At 34.5% G+C, this 19,671-nt stretch overlaps 1 protein-coding gene across 10 annotated transcripts in view; it reads left to right on the top strand.

The window, feature by feature from the left end:
- Positions 1-19,671, top strand: part of SPATA17 (spermatogenesis associated 17) — a 215,146-nt gene that overhangs the window by 1,740 nt on the left and 193,735 nt on the right. For all 10 annotated transcript variants that reach the window (XR_012375661.1, XR_003212173.2, XM_073884110.1 and 7 more), the window contains exons 2-3: positions 9,873-9,962; positions 11,093-11,174. Coding sequence is in view for 8 of the 10 variants with exons in the window: in XM_073884110.1 (XP_073740211.1) it covers positions 9,873-9,962; positions 11,093-11,174 (172 nt within the window). In the remaining 2 variants the exon portion in view is untranslated. The remainder of the gene's footprint in view (positions 1-9,872; positions 9,963-11,092; positions 11,175-19,671) is intronic.

Here is a 19,671-nt window from a genome sequence, read left to right as displayed (position 1 = left end):
AAGTCTCTAAAGATCATGAAGGAATCAAAATTCCAAAGTTTGCCTAATTAAAACAACAACAGGGTATTGATAACTTTGGGGACAAAAACCATATAAAATATTAATATATGAAAAAAGTAAACAGGTGGTTTCTTTAAGAAATTATTGTCATTTCCCATGTGTTACTGGCTAGATCAGCTCTTTGTAAACTGTAATGTACATTAGAATCACTTAAGAATGTTGTTAGGATATAGATTCTGATTCAATGGGTCTCACGGTGAGAGAATCTATATTTCTCACAAGAATTCCTGTGAGGCCCCATTTTGCAAAAAAAAAAAAAAGGCTGGGGAAGACTGTAGAAAAAGAACTACATATGGGTCTATCATTTAATTCTTAAACATTCTTACAAATTATATATTTATTCCCTCTTTGCATGAGGGAAGGAAAATGAGATTTATACAGAGAAAAATTCACAAGCCATTCAAAGTAATGTTAGTTTGATGGAAGAATATTAAGCCAAGAAACCAGAACAGATGGCTACTGTAGAGTTAGAATTAATGGTCTACACAGGTGTAAACTTTATTAAAAATGTAATGAGAACTTTTACAGAAATAAAATTAAATGAAAAAGTTACTGTAACCAATTTTTAAAAAATATTTTCAGTTAAAAATATAATAAATGAATTTAAAAATAGTCACTACTGAAATGTAAATGCTTTAGGAAAGCAACATGGAGGACAAATCCAGGGGATTTAGTATGTGAATGGCAGTCACTGCAGAATTAGGGAGTGGGAGTGAGAAAAAGATAAATTAATAATAAAGAAATAACCAAAGAAAACATTCCTAAACTGAAGAAAGAGTATGGCTTTGAATGGAAAGGACTCTGAGCACCAGACAGGATTATTTTAAGACAACTTCTTAGATATTATCTGGCAAAATTTCAAGGATGCAGAAAAAAATTTTACAAGCTCCTAATCTAAGACAGAAAAGATAAAGTTACTTGCCAAGGAAGAGAGAAGCATTGAATGGCTCATGTGCGACACAGGGACCTAGAAGAGAAAAGGACAATAATTACTGATTATTCAAGGCAATATCTAAAAAACCTAAACCCAGCAAAGATCTTACTCATTTTTTTTTTTGATAAAAGACATTTTCAGATATATAAAGACTCAGAGTTACGTCATCCATATACTCTATCTGAGGAAATGTATTCAAGAAGGCACTCTCTGAAATCAAATGAGAATTAAATTAGAACAAAGATCTAAAGATAGGGGAAGAGGAGGAAGAGAAATAATAGAAACAATAATGAACAATTATACGTGTAGTATTTGTAGTTAAATCTAGTCGAACACTGTTACTGAGATTTATGGGATACCTCTAATTCTATGCAGTTAAAGGAATCTAGTAGGCACTTGCAGTTTGCTTCCTAAATATCTCCTTGTGCAAGTTCAAAATTTCATTAATACATTTTGCACCTTCTGAAGTCTTGCTAATTGTCCCGCTAATACGTAATGCAGGTCATTCTTTATCCAGCTTGCAATATCAATTTCCTCCCCACTCTTCCAGCCTATGTGATAATAGCAATTATTTTAGAGGCCGGTCTCTTCAGTAACCTTAGAACTCCCCACAGTCTCTCCCATTACCCAGTCCCAAAGACAGTGCTACATGTTTAAAGTTTATAGTACTGCTTGCCATAGTATCTTTCAGTTTTTATAGTTTTATGGAGCCAAAGTTGTCAATCTATTTTTTTGACTTTGGGGATTTTACCTCTCTTGGAATGATCTTTCTCAACCCATGGTTATAAGAAAGTTTTCTTTATTTACTAACAATATTTTTAAAAAGTTTTATTACATTTTTCTTCACTGTGCAATTGAGTTTATGTGCATGTATCATGTGAGAGAGGGGCTTAACTCTTAGTATAGAAATTGTCTCAAACCCTTAATTGAACATTCCATACTTTCTTTACTCATTTTAAATGTTGCAAGACAAATTAAAGTTGTAAAAATTGCAAAGGAAGAAGCAAAATTGACTTTATACACTGACGACATGATTGTGTGCATAGAAAACTAAGCTACCTACAAAAATGACCTAGAAATAAATGAATTTAGAAAGGCTGTAGGACACAATACCCAAAACACAAAAATCAATTGTCTTTTTATATAATAGCAACAAGCAATTGTAATTTAAAACTACAAAAACAATTCAATTTATAATAGCCTCAAATGCATGTCACTTTATCTGTTGACCTTGTAGAAATCTCTTGTGTACACAATTTGTGCACAAAAGTATTTTATGTATAGGGTTATGTATAAAGGTGTTCATTAAAGCATTATTTCTAATAGGAAAAAATAACCCTGAAAATACCTTGTATGTATTTGTAACTAATCTAGTTAAATAAATTAAGGCATATATACATGATGGAATATTAAGTAGCAGTTTAAAAGTGAAAAATTTTATATGTAATGACAAAAAAAACCTGTGAGACAAATTAAGGTTAAAAAACAGGTCATAGAACATATGTAATACATTTAGTGTGAAATTTTTATGTATATATGCAGAGAGACACACTATCTGAAATCATAGATAACAAACTGTTTACAGTGTTTAGATTCTGAGAATTAGAGGATAAGGAAGGCTGAAATGGTATCTTAAAGTTTTTCTCTGTATTTTTCTGTATGGTTTAAAATTTTATATTAAGCACTGGGTATTCATGTATTACTTATAAATAAACAGTAAATAAATAGGAAAAAATGTTCTGAGACAAAAATTTTATTTTAGAAACAAAATTAAACATATAAATTAAGTGGTCACGAAGATATAATGAATACAAAAAACTTGGCCTGCCACTGTGAAAAATTAGAAAACTGAACAAAATATGTGGAAAATTATTTTTAGACAGTTTGATGCAACAATGTATGATTATGGTCTCTTGGCAAAAGGAAACAAATGAGGTTATCTAGACAATTACTGCAGCTTTATGACTGGCAGTAATTTCTGAGCAAAATTCAAACTCAACAGCATAGCATTCATATTGTCCAGCATCTATTCCTAAATTAATAGTAAGACAAAAATGTAGCAAACTGTGACCTATAACTAGGAGGAAAAAAAATCAATTAATACAAACAGACCCAGAAATAAAAAGATGATAGAATTAGCCTACAATGAGTTTTCAATAGCTTTCAAAACTTGCTTAAGGACTTAAAGGAAAATATAAGCATCATGAGTTAAATGGAAATAAAAAGCAGATGAAACTTTTAGAGATACAAAACAAATGATCTGAAACAAAAAATTCAGATGGACTTAATATCAGATTAAAATCCTGCAAATAAAACATCAGTGAACTTGAAGACCTTCCAAATACATATTGTTGGGTAGAGTGGTCTATAGAAGTTGATTAGATCAAATTGGTTGATACGTGTTGTCTTCTATATTATTATTATATTTTATGTCTTCTATATTATTATCGATTTCATGTACAGTTGTCCTTTCAGTTATTCAGAGAGGCATGTTGAAATATCCAACTGTTATTGTGAATTTGTTCTTTCTCCTTTTAATTTTGTCAGGTTTTGTTTCATGTATTTTGAAGCACTATTATTAGGTGCATACTCATTTAGGATTATTATAATAAATTTACCTCTTTATCATTACAAATGTCTTTATGCATGATCATTTTCCTATGTTTAGTGTACTTTAAATATCAAAATTATTTTAAGTTCTAAAAGTATTTGAATAAAAGTTTTGAGATGCCATTCTTTTGTGTGTGTATACACATACATGCACATATATACATACATATATATTTAAAAATACTGAAATAATCTGAAACTTAACAAAAGTTGCAATACAGTACAGAGGTTTTTTTGTTTTTGTTTTTGTTTTTTTCACAAATCATATGAGGATAGGGTTCAACCTGATAGCCCATTGCAACCCCCCCCCAATTCTTTACACTGAAGGACAGTATATAACCACAACTACCATCAAAATCAAGAAGTTAACATTGATTCATTTCTGCCATCTAATCTCCAGACTGCATTCAAGCTTTGCCAATTGTTTCATTAACGTTCTTTATAGCAAAAGGATCGCATGTATCTTATCTCTTTAGTTGTCTTTAATATGGAACATTTTCTCAGTCTTTCTTTAATTTTCATAACCTTCTTTTGAAGATCACAGATCAATTATTTTGTAAAATTTCACTCGATTTGGGTTTGTCTGATTTTTTTCTTCTTGATTAAATTCAGGTTATGTATCTTTGGCAGAAATACCACAGAAGTGACTTCGTAATCTTTTTAATGCGTCCTACCAGATACTGCATAATTTTAATTTGTCCCATTACTGATGGTATTTATTTGGATCATTGACTAAGATAATTTCAGCTAGACTTCTCTCCTGTAATGTTCTCCTTTTTTCCCTTTGTAATTAGTAGGTATTTTTAAAAAAGCAGGTCATTTGAAACTGTGTATGTATTCTGTTCCTCATCAGTTTTTCAATTTGTTTATTATGCATACCATTATGGACTCATAGGTTCCTATTCCATGGGTTAACATTACTTCTATTACTTATGTTCATGCTAGCATTGTCCTAGATTTGTTCAGTGGGAGCCACTAGAAGCTTTTCTTTGTGTCCTGATCATCATAATACTTTCTTGTTTTCTGACACACACACAAAATGTTCCAGGCTCATCTTTTTCTTTTCCCACCCCAGCTCTGGAGTCATCCATTTCTTCAAGGAACGCTTGCTTCTTTCAGTGGATGCCCATGCCATTGGGTGATGCTGCTCTCAGGCTCTCTCAAGTGGACAGAGCTAGAAAAGATGTGTATGTATGCATTTGCATGCAGTCTACATCTGTACTTTATTTATCCATCCATCCATTCATCCATCCATGTATATATGGAAATCCATGAGTTTACATTGACAATTCCATTTCAAATCTACACCACAGGATTCACTCTAGTTTATTTCCCTTTCCTTTTCTAACACTGCAGAACCTGGCTCTCATTATCCTTAATATATTCACTTATTTGATCAGTCCTTTTGTATGTAACCAAACTTCTGTCACCATAACCATTCTCTCTTTTATGGATTCCCTTTTCATGGAGTGTAGGCTCTATCTCTCCATGCTGAATTATCACTGGTTCACCAACTTGGATACCCTTTCCATCATTCTTGGGTTCTTATTCCCTGTTCTGCTACCCATCCTTGTGGAACCTTTCCTCACCTTTCCTTGACACCCAGAGTTAGGCCTTCTGTCCACGGGAACACTGTCCTTAGATTGTGACATCCTACCCCAGGCCACCCTTACATGTGGATGCCCATCTTAGCCTACACAGGCTTAGCTGAGCCACTGTGACTGCCCATCTCCCAACTCTCCCAACCCTCTTGCACAGATTCCTGGTTTCCTTGCCCACTGCCAATTTCCTTAGGACTTAGTTGTTCAGTAAATGAAGAGAAGGTATCCTTAGGACTTAGTTGTTCAGTAAATGAAGAGAAGGTAGAAAGAAGATATAGAAAAGTAAATAATCAAACATTTTGCAAATACATTATAAATCTTCATGTCAATTCCTACTTTATGATCTAATACATATGTATTTATAACTCATTGTTCATTGAGCTGTGAAATAATAATAATAATGAGGACTATTAATGAAAACAAAACATGGGTTCTAGATTCCAAAATGTAGTTCTATTTTTCAACTAGTTATTGACCTCTTATTAGGCACATGGGTGATAATTAAAACGCCAAGTATAGATTAAACATAATTTCTGTCTTTAAGAAGCTTGACATCCTTGAGCCCTACTAGTGAAGTGATAAGTAAAAACATTTTACACATCAGTATACTTTATAATAGCACATTAATATATTTTATAATATAGGGCAGCCAATATTGGAATTTTATTCCTAGTATCTAAAGTAGTTAAAAGTCATATGAAAATGAGAAGCAAAGATGATTGGCTTTTTAATCTAGTTTTTATTCAATAGCTAGTACACATAGGTCAGACTAAACAGTATGTTGATGTGTAAAATGTGTATTTTTTGCACATTACTGGAAAGATCTTTAACTACACATTTTTTCATTTTATATTTATTGTCAATTAATTTCCAGCCACTAATGATACACATGAATATAGTGTTATCCAGGGTTATAGTACTTATTTCTAGTTGATGATGAAGTGACTACGAACTTCCAGCTTTTTTCGATGTTTTATTACATTCATGGTAATACTTTTGGTCTTTCATCATTATTAATTCATTTAGTATTCATTGTGATAATACTGATCATAATAAATTTATTTCAAATTCATGTAGATGTCATATTTTATTCACTGCTATAGGATTTTCATTGTAATTTGGAACTAATTAATATACCATTAAAATAAAGTGTTACCCACATTTTTCATTTTAAACATAAAAAGTCTAGCAGTTCATGACATATTGTATGAGTATTCAGCATCCCAGTGGTAACCCACGTATCTGTAAATTTCATTTTTAAGCAGTTAAAAACAGGGCAATAGAGAAATGTGTATGGGAGTCGAATTACAGCATATAAATTAAAACTTAGCAGTAAGTTAACTACTAGTTATTTTTAAAACATTTCCCATTAATTAAGGTGTATAATTCTTTTTTTTAAAAAAGATTTTATTTATTTATTTGACAGAGAGAGAGATAGCGAGAGGAGGAACACAAGCAGAGGGAGTGGGAGAGGGAGAAGCAGGCTTTCCGTGGAGCAGGGAGCCCGATGCGGGGCTCAATCCCAGGATCCTGGGATCATGACCTGAGCCGAAGGCAGCCGCTTAACCACTGAGCCCCCCAAGCTCCCCAAGATGTATAGTTCTTATTATTATATCTGTGCTTATATTTATATACATTGGTGTTCATAGCTCCAAAAAGAGATAATCTTCTTCTTGACTATGTATTACATGTTAGCATTATTACCAGGAGAAGTTAGAAAACAAAGTCAAGACAGATAATTTGATTGCTTATTCTGCATTTCTAATGACAGTAATAAGTAAAGTGTAGGTTCAAGCTACACATTAGTTTAAAAGAATTAGGTGTATCTGTATATCTTATTTGAATATTTTTTCTTCCTTTTTTTTTTTTAAAGATTTTACCTATTTATTTATTTATTTTATAGAGAAGGAACAGGAGCAGGGGGAGGGGCAGAGGGAGAAGCAGACTCCCCGCTGAGCAGGGAGCCCTATGGAGGCTGAAGGCAGATGCTTAATCTGCTGAGCCACTCAGGCGCCCCTCCCTGTTTTGAAAGGTAGTCACTTGTTGACTGTTGGTGGGGTAGGAAAGACAAGCGTTTTCAGTAATTTAAATAGAGTATATTAAAAACAAAGGAAACAGATCTATAATCATATTAAACGTTAGGTTAAATACTCATCAAAAGCTGTTTTATCTCATTATCATGAATTTTACTTCACATCAGCCTTATTGAATAAAATTATTCTTTCCTTCTTCACACTCTGTCATCTTTGAATTGCCTGATCTACTGGATATTGTGTTACTGTATCTTTTCTGTTTTTGCTATAATGACATTTTATATCTTGCACAATCATATCTTTTTATTCTCTAGGGTAAGATTTTAAAAGAAAAACAAAAGATTCCCTCTAACCCTGCAACTCCTTGAAACATTGACCTTGTCTTCATGACTTCTTCAGAGCATTTGGTACTGCTCAACCATGGTCTCCCTTCCTGCTACCTTCCCATTAACTTCTATGACACTGCAAAATACTGTCTCTTATAATTGGGCCTTCTTTTTTCTTTCCTTATTTAACGTCCTAAAGTTTTGTGAGTTTTCATTTATATAAATGAAAATTTTCTGTATGTGTTTAAACGCAGAATTATTTCTTACTAGCAATATTATGAGTTCCTATTGCACTACATTCTCACCCATACTTGGTATATCTGAAATTTTTGGTTTTTTACTATAGATGTTGATGTCTTTTCACATCTTAGTCTCAGTTTATTGTTTTAAGGAGATTTGTGCTCTTTTATGACAGAATTTTAGTATTATATTTGAAAATGGCTTACATGCAGTCTTCCTTTTAATTTTTTTCCTTTCTTCCCCCCCTTCCCCCCCCCCTTTTACTTTCCTCCCATCTCCTGTTTTTATCCTTCCTTCCTCTCTTCTTCTTTAGGTGCAGTGATGGTTTGGAATCCAGCTTTTGGAGCCAGAGTATCTAGGATCAAATTTCAGCTCTGACATTTATTAAGATGTGACCTTGGACAAATCCCTACACTTCTGTCTCCCTTAATATCTTCCTCTGTCAAATGGAGATAATATTTTAATGTTGTCAGTAGGTATAGTGAGGGAAGCTTCTGAGTGGCAGTCTTCACAGGGATTAAATATGTCTATAAGAGGCATGCCATTCCCCAAGAGAAAGCAGCTTTGGTAAGACAAAGACTGTTAGGAGAAGAATCAGTTACTTCTGGAGCCACTGGGAATGCATGTGGGACAAAATGGATAATATTGCTGATTTTTGGATTTTAAAGTTTAGTGGAAAGACCATCACCAAACAATCATGATGCATGACTGTGTTAAACATTGTGAAGAGCTAAGAGGGTGTACAATGGCAAGCCCTACTGTGGTCTGGGGAGTTAGGGAAGGCTCGGTGGAGTGAAGGACTTCAAGCTGTTCTCTCTACCATTTGGAGTACAATCGTTTGAACCAAGAATATAGTTTATACATGTCTCTGTTATAATTTTGTATGCGTAGGACAAACATAGAGTGATAATCGAATTTTCTTTTCTTTTCCTAATTGTCTAGAGTGTCCTCTTAACCTTACTGATTTGTGTGAGTTTTCTCCACTACTCTTCACATCTGGATCACTGACTGATGTATAATTTTTGTTTTTCTTTTTGCTTTTGTGAGTCCTTTAGAGTCAGGCTTTCAGGTAACTCTCTTTCCTGCTTATCTAGGACCAAAATCCTTCCACTTGTTTCTCCAGCTTTTTGCCACTGACAGCTTAACTGCTCATCCTATTTTCTTTCTCTTAGCCAACTTCATAGTATTGTTTAAGAATTTTATTGTTTGAGGGTTTTTCCCCCTTCTGTTTTTGTTCTAATTATATATATAAATTTAATGAAATCTGTATATTTAATCTAGCATATAATGACAACAAAAAAATAACCTGTCCAAGGAAACACTATTTTGAGGGAATTAAAAAAAAATTAAGAAATAAATGGTTAGCCATTCTTTATTCATTCAGCAAACATAAAGTGCTAATTAGGTGCCAACCAGCATTCTAGGAAAGAAATTACTTTGTAGTGCATAGTAGTTGCCTTAAGCAATATCACTTTATCAAACACGGATGGGGAGGGAGAATTGTAATGACTGGTAAAATTAAAATGGAGATCTGTCTTGACTAGCCCTTTTTTTGCTGTAAGTCCGTAAAACCTAACAACTGAATTTCTTGTCTTTTTACAAGCCTATGGCCCTGCCCCTGCTTTAACTTAAATGGAGTTTCTGAGAATTCATTTTACTTAGAGGCAGTTCATTTAACTGATGCAAGTATTTTAATCTTGCATGATATGTGTAGTGGCATTCAAATAGTAAATTCAAGTAATTATGTTTTTAAAATAATGAAAAAAATGCATTTTGCTCTATTTCCTTGTAAGAATCACTGGTAAATTAATTAGTTGCAAAATAGGTGATTATAAAAATAAAAAAAAGTAAAGCTGTTGAAAGCACAGGGCCTCTCAGAGAAAGGTTAATTTTAAAAATATAGCTCATGATTTCTGAAATGCTTTATTTAGTATTTTTATTTTATTTAAAATGACATTTGAATTATAATTATCATTTTGGAAGAAATTAAAGGTTAAGTTTTAACAGGTTGATTTGCTTTAGAATTATATTAGCCACTAATGAAATGCTTTAAAAAATTTCTTTTTAGTGTTGTAGATATATTTAGGAAAAAGGAGTATGATGCAGCAGTTAAAATCCAGAGCTGGTTTCGAGGATGTCAAGTTCGGGCATATATCAGGTATATGATTTTGTCATGGAAACATCAGATACACCATAAAAATATACTCCTTAGAAAATGTAATTTATTCATGTAAGTGCTGATTGCAAATAATCTTTTATTTTACCTATAATGTAGTTAATAAATTATATGACGTCCTTTTTAAAGAAATAACTCTTTTGGTCTTTTCTTACATATCGAAAAACTATATCAACCATATCTCTAATTTTTAAAAATATACTTGATTAGATTCTTTTCTTCAAATTCCATAGGATGTGACAAATGACTGGACTTTATTAATAGCAATGAATGATAAGAAAGGAAAAACAAAACAAAATAAAACAAAAAGAAAGCTATTCCAGTCTTCTCCAGCGTGTTGATAGATAAGGGCAAATGATACCAGAATGCTGCCCATCCTGATCATAAAGAGACTGAAGCTGATCTCCCTATCTTAATTGTTCTTTTTCTTCAGTGCTCAAACTTTCCTTCAGTCTCTCGCAATTCCGAAAAGAATTGCCCTGGATAAGGTGGAGGAGGAAAATGCCTATCACATAATAACTCATTCAGATGGTGAACTGGGGATTATACTGTATAGTTCTTCTGTTAGCTCGTGGGAGCCAGACTTGCAGATCCAAGTGGGAAGATGAGGTTTCTCTTCTGGCCCCTAACCAACTAGGAATATGGCAGCAAAGAGAGTATTTTTTTTAATTCAGCAGATTAACATGTCATTAGCTTGGGTAGACTGGGAAATATAAGCATGAAAGAGAAAGTGTTTCTTGACCTCAAGAATTATTTCTAAGTACTTAATGGTGATTCGCATCAATATTGCCTAGCTTATTTTTCAATGTGTTCCTTTGACCTGTTTTATAATCTTAACATTCAAAAATATTTCCAAGAGTTAGTATTGAAGAATATTTGAAATTTAGGGATGTTTAATCATAAGCCCAAAAGGAATACTGAATATTTCTGCCCCTTTTTCTACCTCTAGAAATGGTTAATTCTATTGCAGAATGATAGCTCTGCCCTTTAAAAGTACACAAAAATTTGGCTTTGAATTTGAGTTCTTGAATTGTAGAAAATACAGTCTAAGAAAAAACTTGAGCAATAATCTCGTTCAAGAAAGCTTACTAATAAATATATTTTTTACCCAGGAATTTACATAGAGTAGCAACTATTATTCAAAAATGGTGGAGAAGTTACTCAGGGAGACAAGAGTATCAACTAATTGTAAAGGTAAATATTATAAAATTTATGTATGTTAGCATTTGAATTATACAGTATGCTGTAACTTAACTGCAGTCATATTTACATGCAGCTTGGGAGTTACTGGTATAAGTATTTACGTAAGAACAAAATTGGGCTTAAATTTTAGAATGAGACTTCTTCTGAGAAGCCTTTTCTGATTTTCCATGGAGAATTGATGACTCATTTCTTTGTACCCAGACTACACCAGACATTTTCTTTTTGTTAAAGTAACTTTCACAGTGTATGCATTTATATGCACTTATTTATCAATGATTTCCTCCAGGTTCTAGATGTTGAACTGTTTCAGGGTAGGCACAGTAGCTTGTTCATTTTTGGACCATCAACATTTAGATTATCCCTGTTTCATAACATAGTCAATAAACATTAATTGAATTAAAGTGGCCAAAATTAATTCAACAAAATATAAAAATAAGGTGATTTCACTCTTACCATTGTCTGTTATTGGCTGTTGGGATATTTTGAAGATTTGCCTTAAGAAATGTGGTATACCACAACCATCTCTATCCACTGATAGTCTTGTAGAAGTATATGGTATCATGCCAACTTACACTTCAGCTAAGAGTTTTAGGATATTAAGAAAAAAAATTTTTTTGGTACAAAATGAGAAAGTTTCTAATCGGTGGCCTACTTCATTTGTTTTTTGGTTTGTTACTATTTTCGACTATAATAGCTTAAGTTTGTTTTTCATTTGTTCCTGATTAGTTGCATCTAAGTGAAATTAGAAGATAGAGAGAGGAAAAGATAAAAATAAGTAGATAAGTAAACGATAAGTATTTACCTTTAGTGAAAAAACTGTAAGGGGCACCTGGGTGGCTCAATTGTTAATCATCTGCCTTCGGCTCAAGTCATGATCCCCGGGTCCTGCGATCCAGCCCCACATTGGGCTCCCTGCTCGGCGGGAAGCCTGCTTCTCCCTCTCCCACTCCCCCTGCTTGTGTTCCTTTTCTTGCTTTGTCCTCTCTGTCAAATAAATGAATAAATTCTTAAAAAAAAAAAACAAAAACAACTTTAAAACATGTTGATAAAGTACAGAAACTGCTTGGAGGAAGAGCCTACTATTTTAGATTTAGTGAAATTAAGTATTCAAACAATAATTCTGCCATGAACTTTTTGTAACTGTTGGATCTCTCTTATAGCTAGCTTTAAAATCACAGTGATGCTCTCAGAACACAGATGCTTAACCGACTGAACCACCTAGGTGCCCCATGGGGGTGGGGGGATAGTTCAAAACTGTATGTGTGTGTGTGTGTGTGTGTGTGTGTGTGTGTATATATATATATATCCTCTTTCTCATCAAGCTTTTTAACACTAGGTTTAGCATTCATTGATGGCTTTGGCCAGAATCAATTATTATATTTGTTAAATTTTTTGTCTTTTTTAAATTATTTACATCAGTATGAACTAATGGATTCCTGTTTTATTCAATGGGTTATAATAAATTACTATCACTAATTGGTTTGGTGCTCAAATTGAGATGGCCAGCAGAAGCTCCTTCAAACCAACTTTTAATGGAATCAGATTACTTAAATGGGATGATCAAAAAAATAAGGTATTTTTTATGGAGTGCTGAGTGATCTCTGTCCCCATTATTCATTCATAGTTGGTGATCTATATCAATGTATAGACAAGACAATAAAGTATATGTATGCATATGGCATTCCATGAGCATTACTGACTTAACTTCCATTGCTGTAGTTTCTACACACAAGCCACTAGTCAGAAGGTTATGAATGATTGAGACCTCTTTTTAATTAAATATGCAAGAGTATAAACATTTCAGTGACTATTGTCAATGTATTCAACTTGGGAATCTATATTTATTCTAATGATGTTGAGGTTGCTGAAAAATATTTTTAAAAATTCATATAATGATCCATTCTAGGAAATTTGTTTTGTTACTTTAGTGTCTTAACTGAGTGTGATTAAAAAGAATATCACTCAGCATGATTACTAAGTTATTCTCCAGTTTTGGATCTAATTATCTTTGAGATCTTGGGGGAAAGAAAAAGGAGATTTTCTTCATTTAGCTTGCTTCTGGATAGTTTTTAAGTCTGTTAAGCTGTAAGCTATTTTAGAACACGTCTGTTTTATTAATTTATCTATTTTTGCCATTATGTATATAGGACCTAACAGAAGGATCTCAGATAACATAATTGGACCTCAATAAGTAATTATTGAATGAGATTAAAATTGCTGCCATTTACTGATTGACTAGTATGACTAAAATATTGTAAACATTTTATATGTTTAATGTTTATACCAACTAAAATCTTATACAAGTCCTATGAATATTATCACTGTTTAATAGATGAAGAATTTGTCTCAGAAGTGGTTACTTCCCCAAGGACATACTGTTAGTGATACGTGGAGAAAAGTTCAAACCCAATTTGATGTGATTCCAAAACCCTTATGTACTGAGCTGGTAAACAGTTGAAGTTCTGTTCATTATTGGAGATTTCCCTCCTTTGGGTTATACAGAGGTCCACAAAGCATAAGTAGTGCTAACATACCAGAGATCCCCACCTCTGTGCAGCTTCATTCAGAGGAAGTTCTTTGTCCTAGCCCATGTAATTGATCTCTCAAGGTTCATCCCTTGAGAACTCTGTGGCTGGTGGGCCACATAAAGGGAATGGGAATTTTTGTTAGAGTCACTGTCCCGATATCCCTAGTGCTTTGAGTCCTGTCTCCTCCACAGGTGCCACCAAGTTTATTCCTAGAGTTTTAGCCACCTCCCAGAAGCAATGGGAATGCCAAATGTGGTATTACCTTATTTTAAATAAAAAAGCTAATGCCCAGCTCTTCCCCAGGCATGTGGAATCTTGACTCCTTTATTTCTCTTTCTCTGCCCATAGCTTCCCTCTTATTATCTCTCTCCCATGCCAGCATAATTTCTCAGAGCTCAGGTTTTAGGAAAGCAGAGCATGCTAGGGATGGGCAGTCACACAGAAGCCATCTGAAGCAGGAACACATGAATGGCCTGCTACTTTCTTGGGTTGGGGGGGGTGGGACAGGAATTCATGATATTGTTTAAGTCTACATTCATTATCCTGTCACACACATAGTCTGTAGTAACTGTGTTTAAATCATCATTTCCCAGATTTATTCTGCATAATTTTTTTGGCCTAACAGCTATATGCAATAATAACAATGCCATATAGTACATGATTAAGTTACAAAATGAGTGATATAGGTTAGTGATTTTAAAACTTAGGGATAGAACCCCTCCTTCACTAACATGTTAGCAAAATTTTTAGCCTTATGTGTAAAACAGGTGTAAGAGGTGCAGCTGTTTTGGAAGTTGAAGAAACTCAACTGCTTGGACTCTTTCTCTGTGGCCTCTGTTGTCACCTGAGCCACCACACTATGACTTGAAAGCCAGTGATTTAATTTGCTTGTCTGGGAAAGGGTCACAAAAAACTGATGATATTAATTGACTAAGGGAGAAGAAAACTGGGTCCTTAAGGAAGAAGCATAAGAAAGAGACTTTTTTGGGATGCCTGGGTGGCTCAGTCAGTTGGGCGTCAGCCTTCAGCTCAGGTCATGATCTCTGGGTCCTGGATGGAACCCCGAGTTGGGCTCCCTGCTGAGCAGGGAGCCTGTTTCTCCTTTCCCCCATGCACCGCCCTCCCCCCACTTATGTGCTCTGTCTCCCTCAAATAAATAAATAAAGTCTTTAAAAAGAGACTTTTTTTATTATACACTCTTCTGTAGCTTTTGAATTTTAAACAATATGAATATATTATCTATTAAGTAAATTAATAAAAAAGGAAAGTCAATTTAAAAGGGACTCTCCCACCAGACACATGGACAGATAGTAAGTGCTTAAATGGGCAGTTAATGTTATCTCCAAAGATCAAAGAAACGAGACTTGAACTGACCTCCAGGGGATCAGTAAATGGTAGACTGGGAAAAGGGAAGGACATTCCATTAGGAACAGCATGAATGAGGTTTTGAAATTGGGAATGAGCATGGTATGATGGGAGACAGGAGGGATGTTGATCTGGATGGTTCAAAGAATTTGGGGACTAGCAGAAGGTTGGTCAGGAGTTGAATGTGACTTTTAAAAAGTAATTTCCTACATTTTTAAAGGAATTTCTTGTTTAAAAACTATATCCATTATTTAATATTTTCTAGCAATCTGTCAAGTAGAAAGTGCAGGTGTTATTTTCATTTTATAGATAGAAAAATGGGGGCTCAGGAAGATTCGTGATTTGCCTAAAGTTCTCAGTTTCTGATCCATATAGATCCACATGCTACTTATTAAGATATTATCTGCATGCCCCTCAGGTACCCCAAACCTGTTCCTCCCTATATATTCTTTTATTCAGATAAATGGTACAACCATTCAACCAGAAGTCCAGTCATCCTAGACTCTCCACTACCTCCTTCTCTCTACCAATTATCTCCTGTCAGCCATCAAACGCTTTCCATTTCCCATCATAAAAGTCTCTTGACTTCAGTCTAAACATCATCATTTTACTCTCATGCCTATAGACCTTGCCATGGCATACAGCCTAAAGTTCACACTCTTTCATGTGACGTGTCAGGTTTTTCATAGTCTCCCTATTGCTTCTTCTCTAACCTCACTTCTTGCTACACCTGTATAAAATATGCTTTGGGCACATTAAATCGTTTGCCATTGTCAAAATATGCAATGTCCTACAGGTTTTTTTGCAAAGCCCTTTACCTTGCCTCGAATGCCCTCCCTCCTTCATCTGACCTGCCTCCCATTGGTCCAAATCCCTACTTATTGTTCCAGACTTAAATATTAACCTTCTCTGAGCTCCTGAAGCTGAGTGTGGAATGGTGGGAGACTGCAGATATCAGGTATGCCTTCCTAGCTTTGTTCATGTAGGCATTTGTCCCACTGTGATACATTTGTTTATCTCCATCTCTTATTTGACTGGGAGCTCCTGAATGGCAATAACTGTTCAATTTACTGTATCTCAAATGTATCACAGCAAATGTCACATAGAAAGCCTGCAGACATTTTTGCTAACTGATTACATGATTCACAGGGATATATATGTTGGAAGACTTTTGCTATGGTCAACACAGCTGGTAATTGTATCAATATGTGTCAAAATTATTCAATACCCCCTTCTTCATAAAAGAATGATTCTTTCCCATCTCGTTGATTTTGGGCTAAGCCATGTGTTGTGAGCAGATGGGACATATGCCACACTCAAGATGAAGCTTTAAGAAGCTTTCTTCCTCTTTCCTTCTGGCATAAGAATAGCACACCCTAGTCTTGGGCTGCTCCATCCTTGGGGTTAAGATGAAGAGATGTAGAACATAGATAGCTATAGGGAACCCTAGTCTACACATAATGTGAGTGAGAAACTTTTTGTTTTGTAAGCTGCTAAGATAGCTGCATTTTTATCTCCGCAAACCTGATTAATGGTTTTAATGATAACAAAAGCGTGCATGTTTATAAGAAACATTCTGAATGGGGCACTCAGTGAAACTTACAAAAAGATGTTTTGAGCTTTTTGAGTTTGTGATGATGTTAGGACACCTCCATGTGGTGGTATCTTGTAAGGCGATTTTGCAGTCTCTCTCAGCAGTGCCTGGCATATAATAATTAACACTCCCCAAATGCTTATTAAAGTGAACTACTGAATGGGAGTTTAGATTAAGAGTCAGAGCTGGACACAAAGATTTTAGAACCATCATTGCAAGATGACTGGATTTTCTACCTAATGGGGAAAAAAAAACGTGTCTTAAGAGTAGAGCCAGGGCCAAGAATTGAGGCTTGTGGAGCACATTAGGTGGAGTTTAGGCAGAGGAAAGGGAATTATAGACAGATAATGACTAGAAAAGCAGAGACACAATATCACAGTAACCAGAGGAAAGAAGCGCTAGCAAATTTGGCATTGTCAACAGTCTTGAGATGTGGCAAAGGTCACACAGGAAGTGAACTGTGAAGAGACAGGTCCTAGGATCTCCTTAGATAGGTTCAGTAGTTTTCAACAGCCTCCCTCAAAATTCTATTAGCTAAAATATTTCTATCCAGCTTTTAAATAATTTTCATTGTGACACCAGCTAGCTTATCCAGCCCTGAAGGATCATGGGTTCTCCACTACAGTGCCCTCATTAACTCAACAATAATAGGTCATTTCCAGTTTTCTTTTGAGATTGGACTCTTGCTTCCTTGATGACTATTGTTTTTGCTTCTTTTTATTCTCTACCTCCTTTTCTGGCCTTCCTGCTGACTTCCAGGCTGCTGTATCTGGCAACATAACTCAAATTTGTCCATCTTAGGGGTCTAGGATTGTTGATTCACAACCTTGAAAATCTTTTCCTGTTAGTGAAATCGATGGCTATCTGGTGTGTGTGCTTGGTGCATATGCGTTTTCGTACCTGCTGAACTCTTGCTCTAACTTTACTGCAACTTGCCCTTCCTACTGGATACTCAAATGGTCCTACTGTTTTCGGAGCTTTCTTGTTTGTTTGTTTGTTCTTTGTTTTTAAGATTTATCTATCTTAGAGAGAGAGTGTGAGGTGGGGAGGGGCAGAGGGAGAGGAAGAGAGAAACTTCGGCAGAAGGACCTCCAAATCAGTTATAAGTTAAGAAGGCAACATTATCACCATTTAGTGTCAGAGCAGAAGACTGAAACATTTTTTCCCTTCAGGGTGGTGTGGTTTAGATAAATACTAAAGGCTAGATAACTTAAGCTTTTGACCTACTGGTATTAATTTAAAACTTTATTAATATATTTTCGTGATAATTATGAAATGAATTTAGATTTGGTTCTCCTGCTTTTAAAGATTATATTAATAATAACTGTAAGAAATAATATATATGGCTTTTAATTTTGTGTGTATATGGAAAAAGGAAGGGTATTTTAAAAATCAGCTGTTGATAAAGAACAGATTGGTATCATTTGCCAACAAACAAGGCAAAGCATATGCACAAAATACTCAGGATTATTTGATAATAAATCATTTTAATGATTACACTCAAAATTATGAAATGAGGATAGCACTGATGTGGAAAATAACAAAGCCTCATGCTCATCATATCTGTTATCCATATGTGCATGGCTTTTAAAGGTTCCATTGTCATCACTTTAATGCAAGTGTTTCCTTTGTACTGCTCAATCCTAACAAAAAGCCAGCTGATCTGGTTGAGTTTATATAGATGTATTACTCAAAATTATTATGAATAGGCATTGCTTTAAGTGTTCTGCTTTTGAGGAGCAAAGAAAAAAAAAAGAGAGAGAGAGAAACCAAGAAACAGACTTAACTATAAAGAACAAACTGATGGTTACCAGAGGGGAGGTGAGTGGGAGATGGGTGAAATAGGTGATGGGGATTAAAGAGTACTCTTATTGTGGTAGGCACTGAATAATGTGTAGAATTGTTGAATCACTATATTGTACCCCTGAAACTAATAGAATGCTATATGTTAACTATACCAGAATAAAAATGAAACATTTGATAAAAAAAAAAACCAAAGAACAAAAAAACAACTTTTTTTTAAAGTGTTGTGCTTTTGGAAATGACTATTTCCTCCTTGAAACTCATCTTTTTTTGGTTTTCAACATAAATACTCAACAATAAAGGAACTATTAGGTCATTTATGGTATGTTCATGTAGCAAAATACCATGTAGCCATTGTATATAAAAATATGTGAAGAAGGAACTTAAAAATGGGGATCAAGAAATATCTGTATTAAATCTGTCTAAACCAGATAGAAGAACCTTTAAGAGAAATCAAGCCACTAGGGGTTGAAGGAGAGGAATTTGCATTAAGAGTTTAAGACTTAAGAGGGGGAACATTTCTAGTTCACAAGGTCTGGAACAGGGCTGTGGATTTAGTAATTAAATGTGTTGTCTACATGAATTTGAAAAGTCTCAAGGTAATGACAGGAGTTGTGATGAAGAGTTAGACCATTAGCTTGATGTCAGAATCTTTAGAGCATATTTGGAGCAAGTCAGGGAGAAGTGAGGAGGAGGGAGGAAGGAGGTAAGTAATCAGATAACTGCAGTATGACAATACTGAAAGGGATAGAGAGTCTTAAGTGTGGAAGGCTTGAGATTAAAAAGTAAGGTTCCTTGTTCTTTTGGTTTGTTGTTGTTGTTCTTTTTAAAGGAGTACTTCTTACTGGTATGAAATGGTTTGAAAGTATGCTTTGGAGTAGGAGAGAAAAGATAGTTTCTCCTATAAATGCTTACAAGAAAAACAGGAGAGATAAGGTTTGGACAGCTGGAAAAGAATGGTAAGACATTTGGAGGCAAGGGGAGTAATATGGACATGGAGGTAAAGAAATAAAATTAGTAATTTGATCAGCTTGAGCTTTAAAGGAATGGAGTGGTAAGAGATAATTGAGGGGAAAAATTGGGACCTGATTGTGGTAAGCTTTGAATATCACTTGACCTCTAAGAGGGTGGTTCTCATTTATCCCCAACCACCCTCCCATTGTAATTCACCTGATAGAAAGAAAAAAGAAAGAAACTC

This window comes from Callorhinus ursinus, unplaced genomic scaffold (assembly GCF_003265705.2).
Source record: "Callorhinus ursinus isolate GAN/ISIS: 27379988/994484 unplaced genomic scaffold, GSC_fseal_2.0 scaffold54, whole genome shotgun sequence".
Lineage (NCBI taxonomy): Eukaryota > Metazoa > Chordata > Mammalia > Carnivora > Otariidae > Callorhinus > Callorhinus ursinus.
Note: the sequence above shows the minus strand (reverse complement) of the source record. Positions and strands in the feature narration are given on the sequence as shown.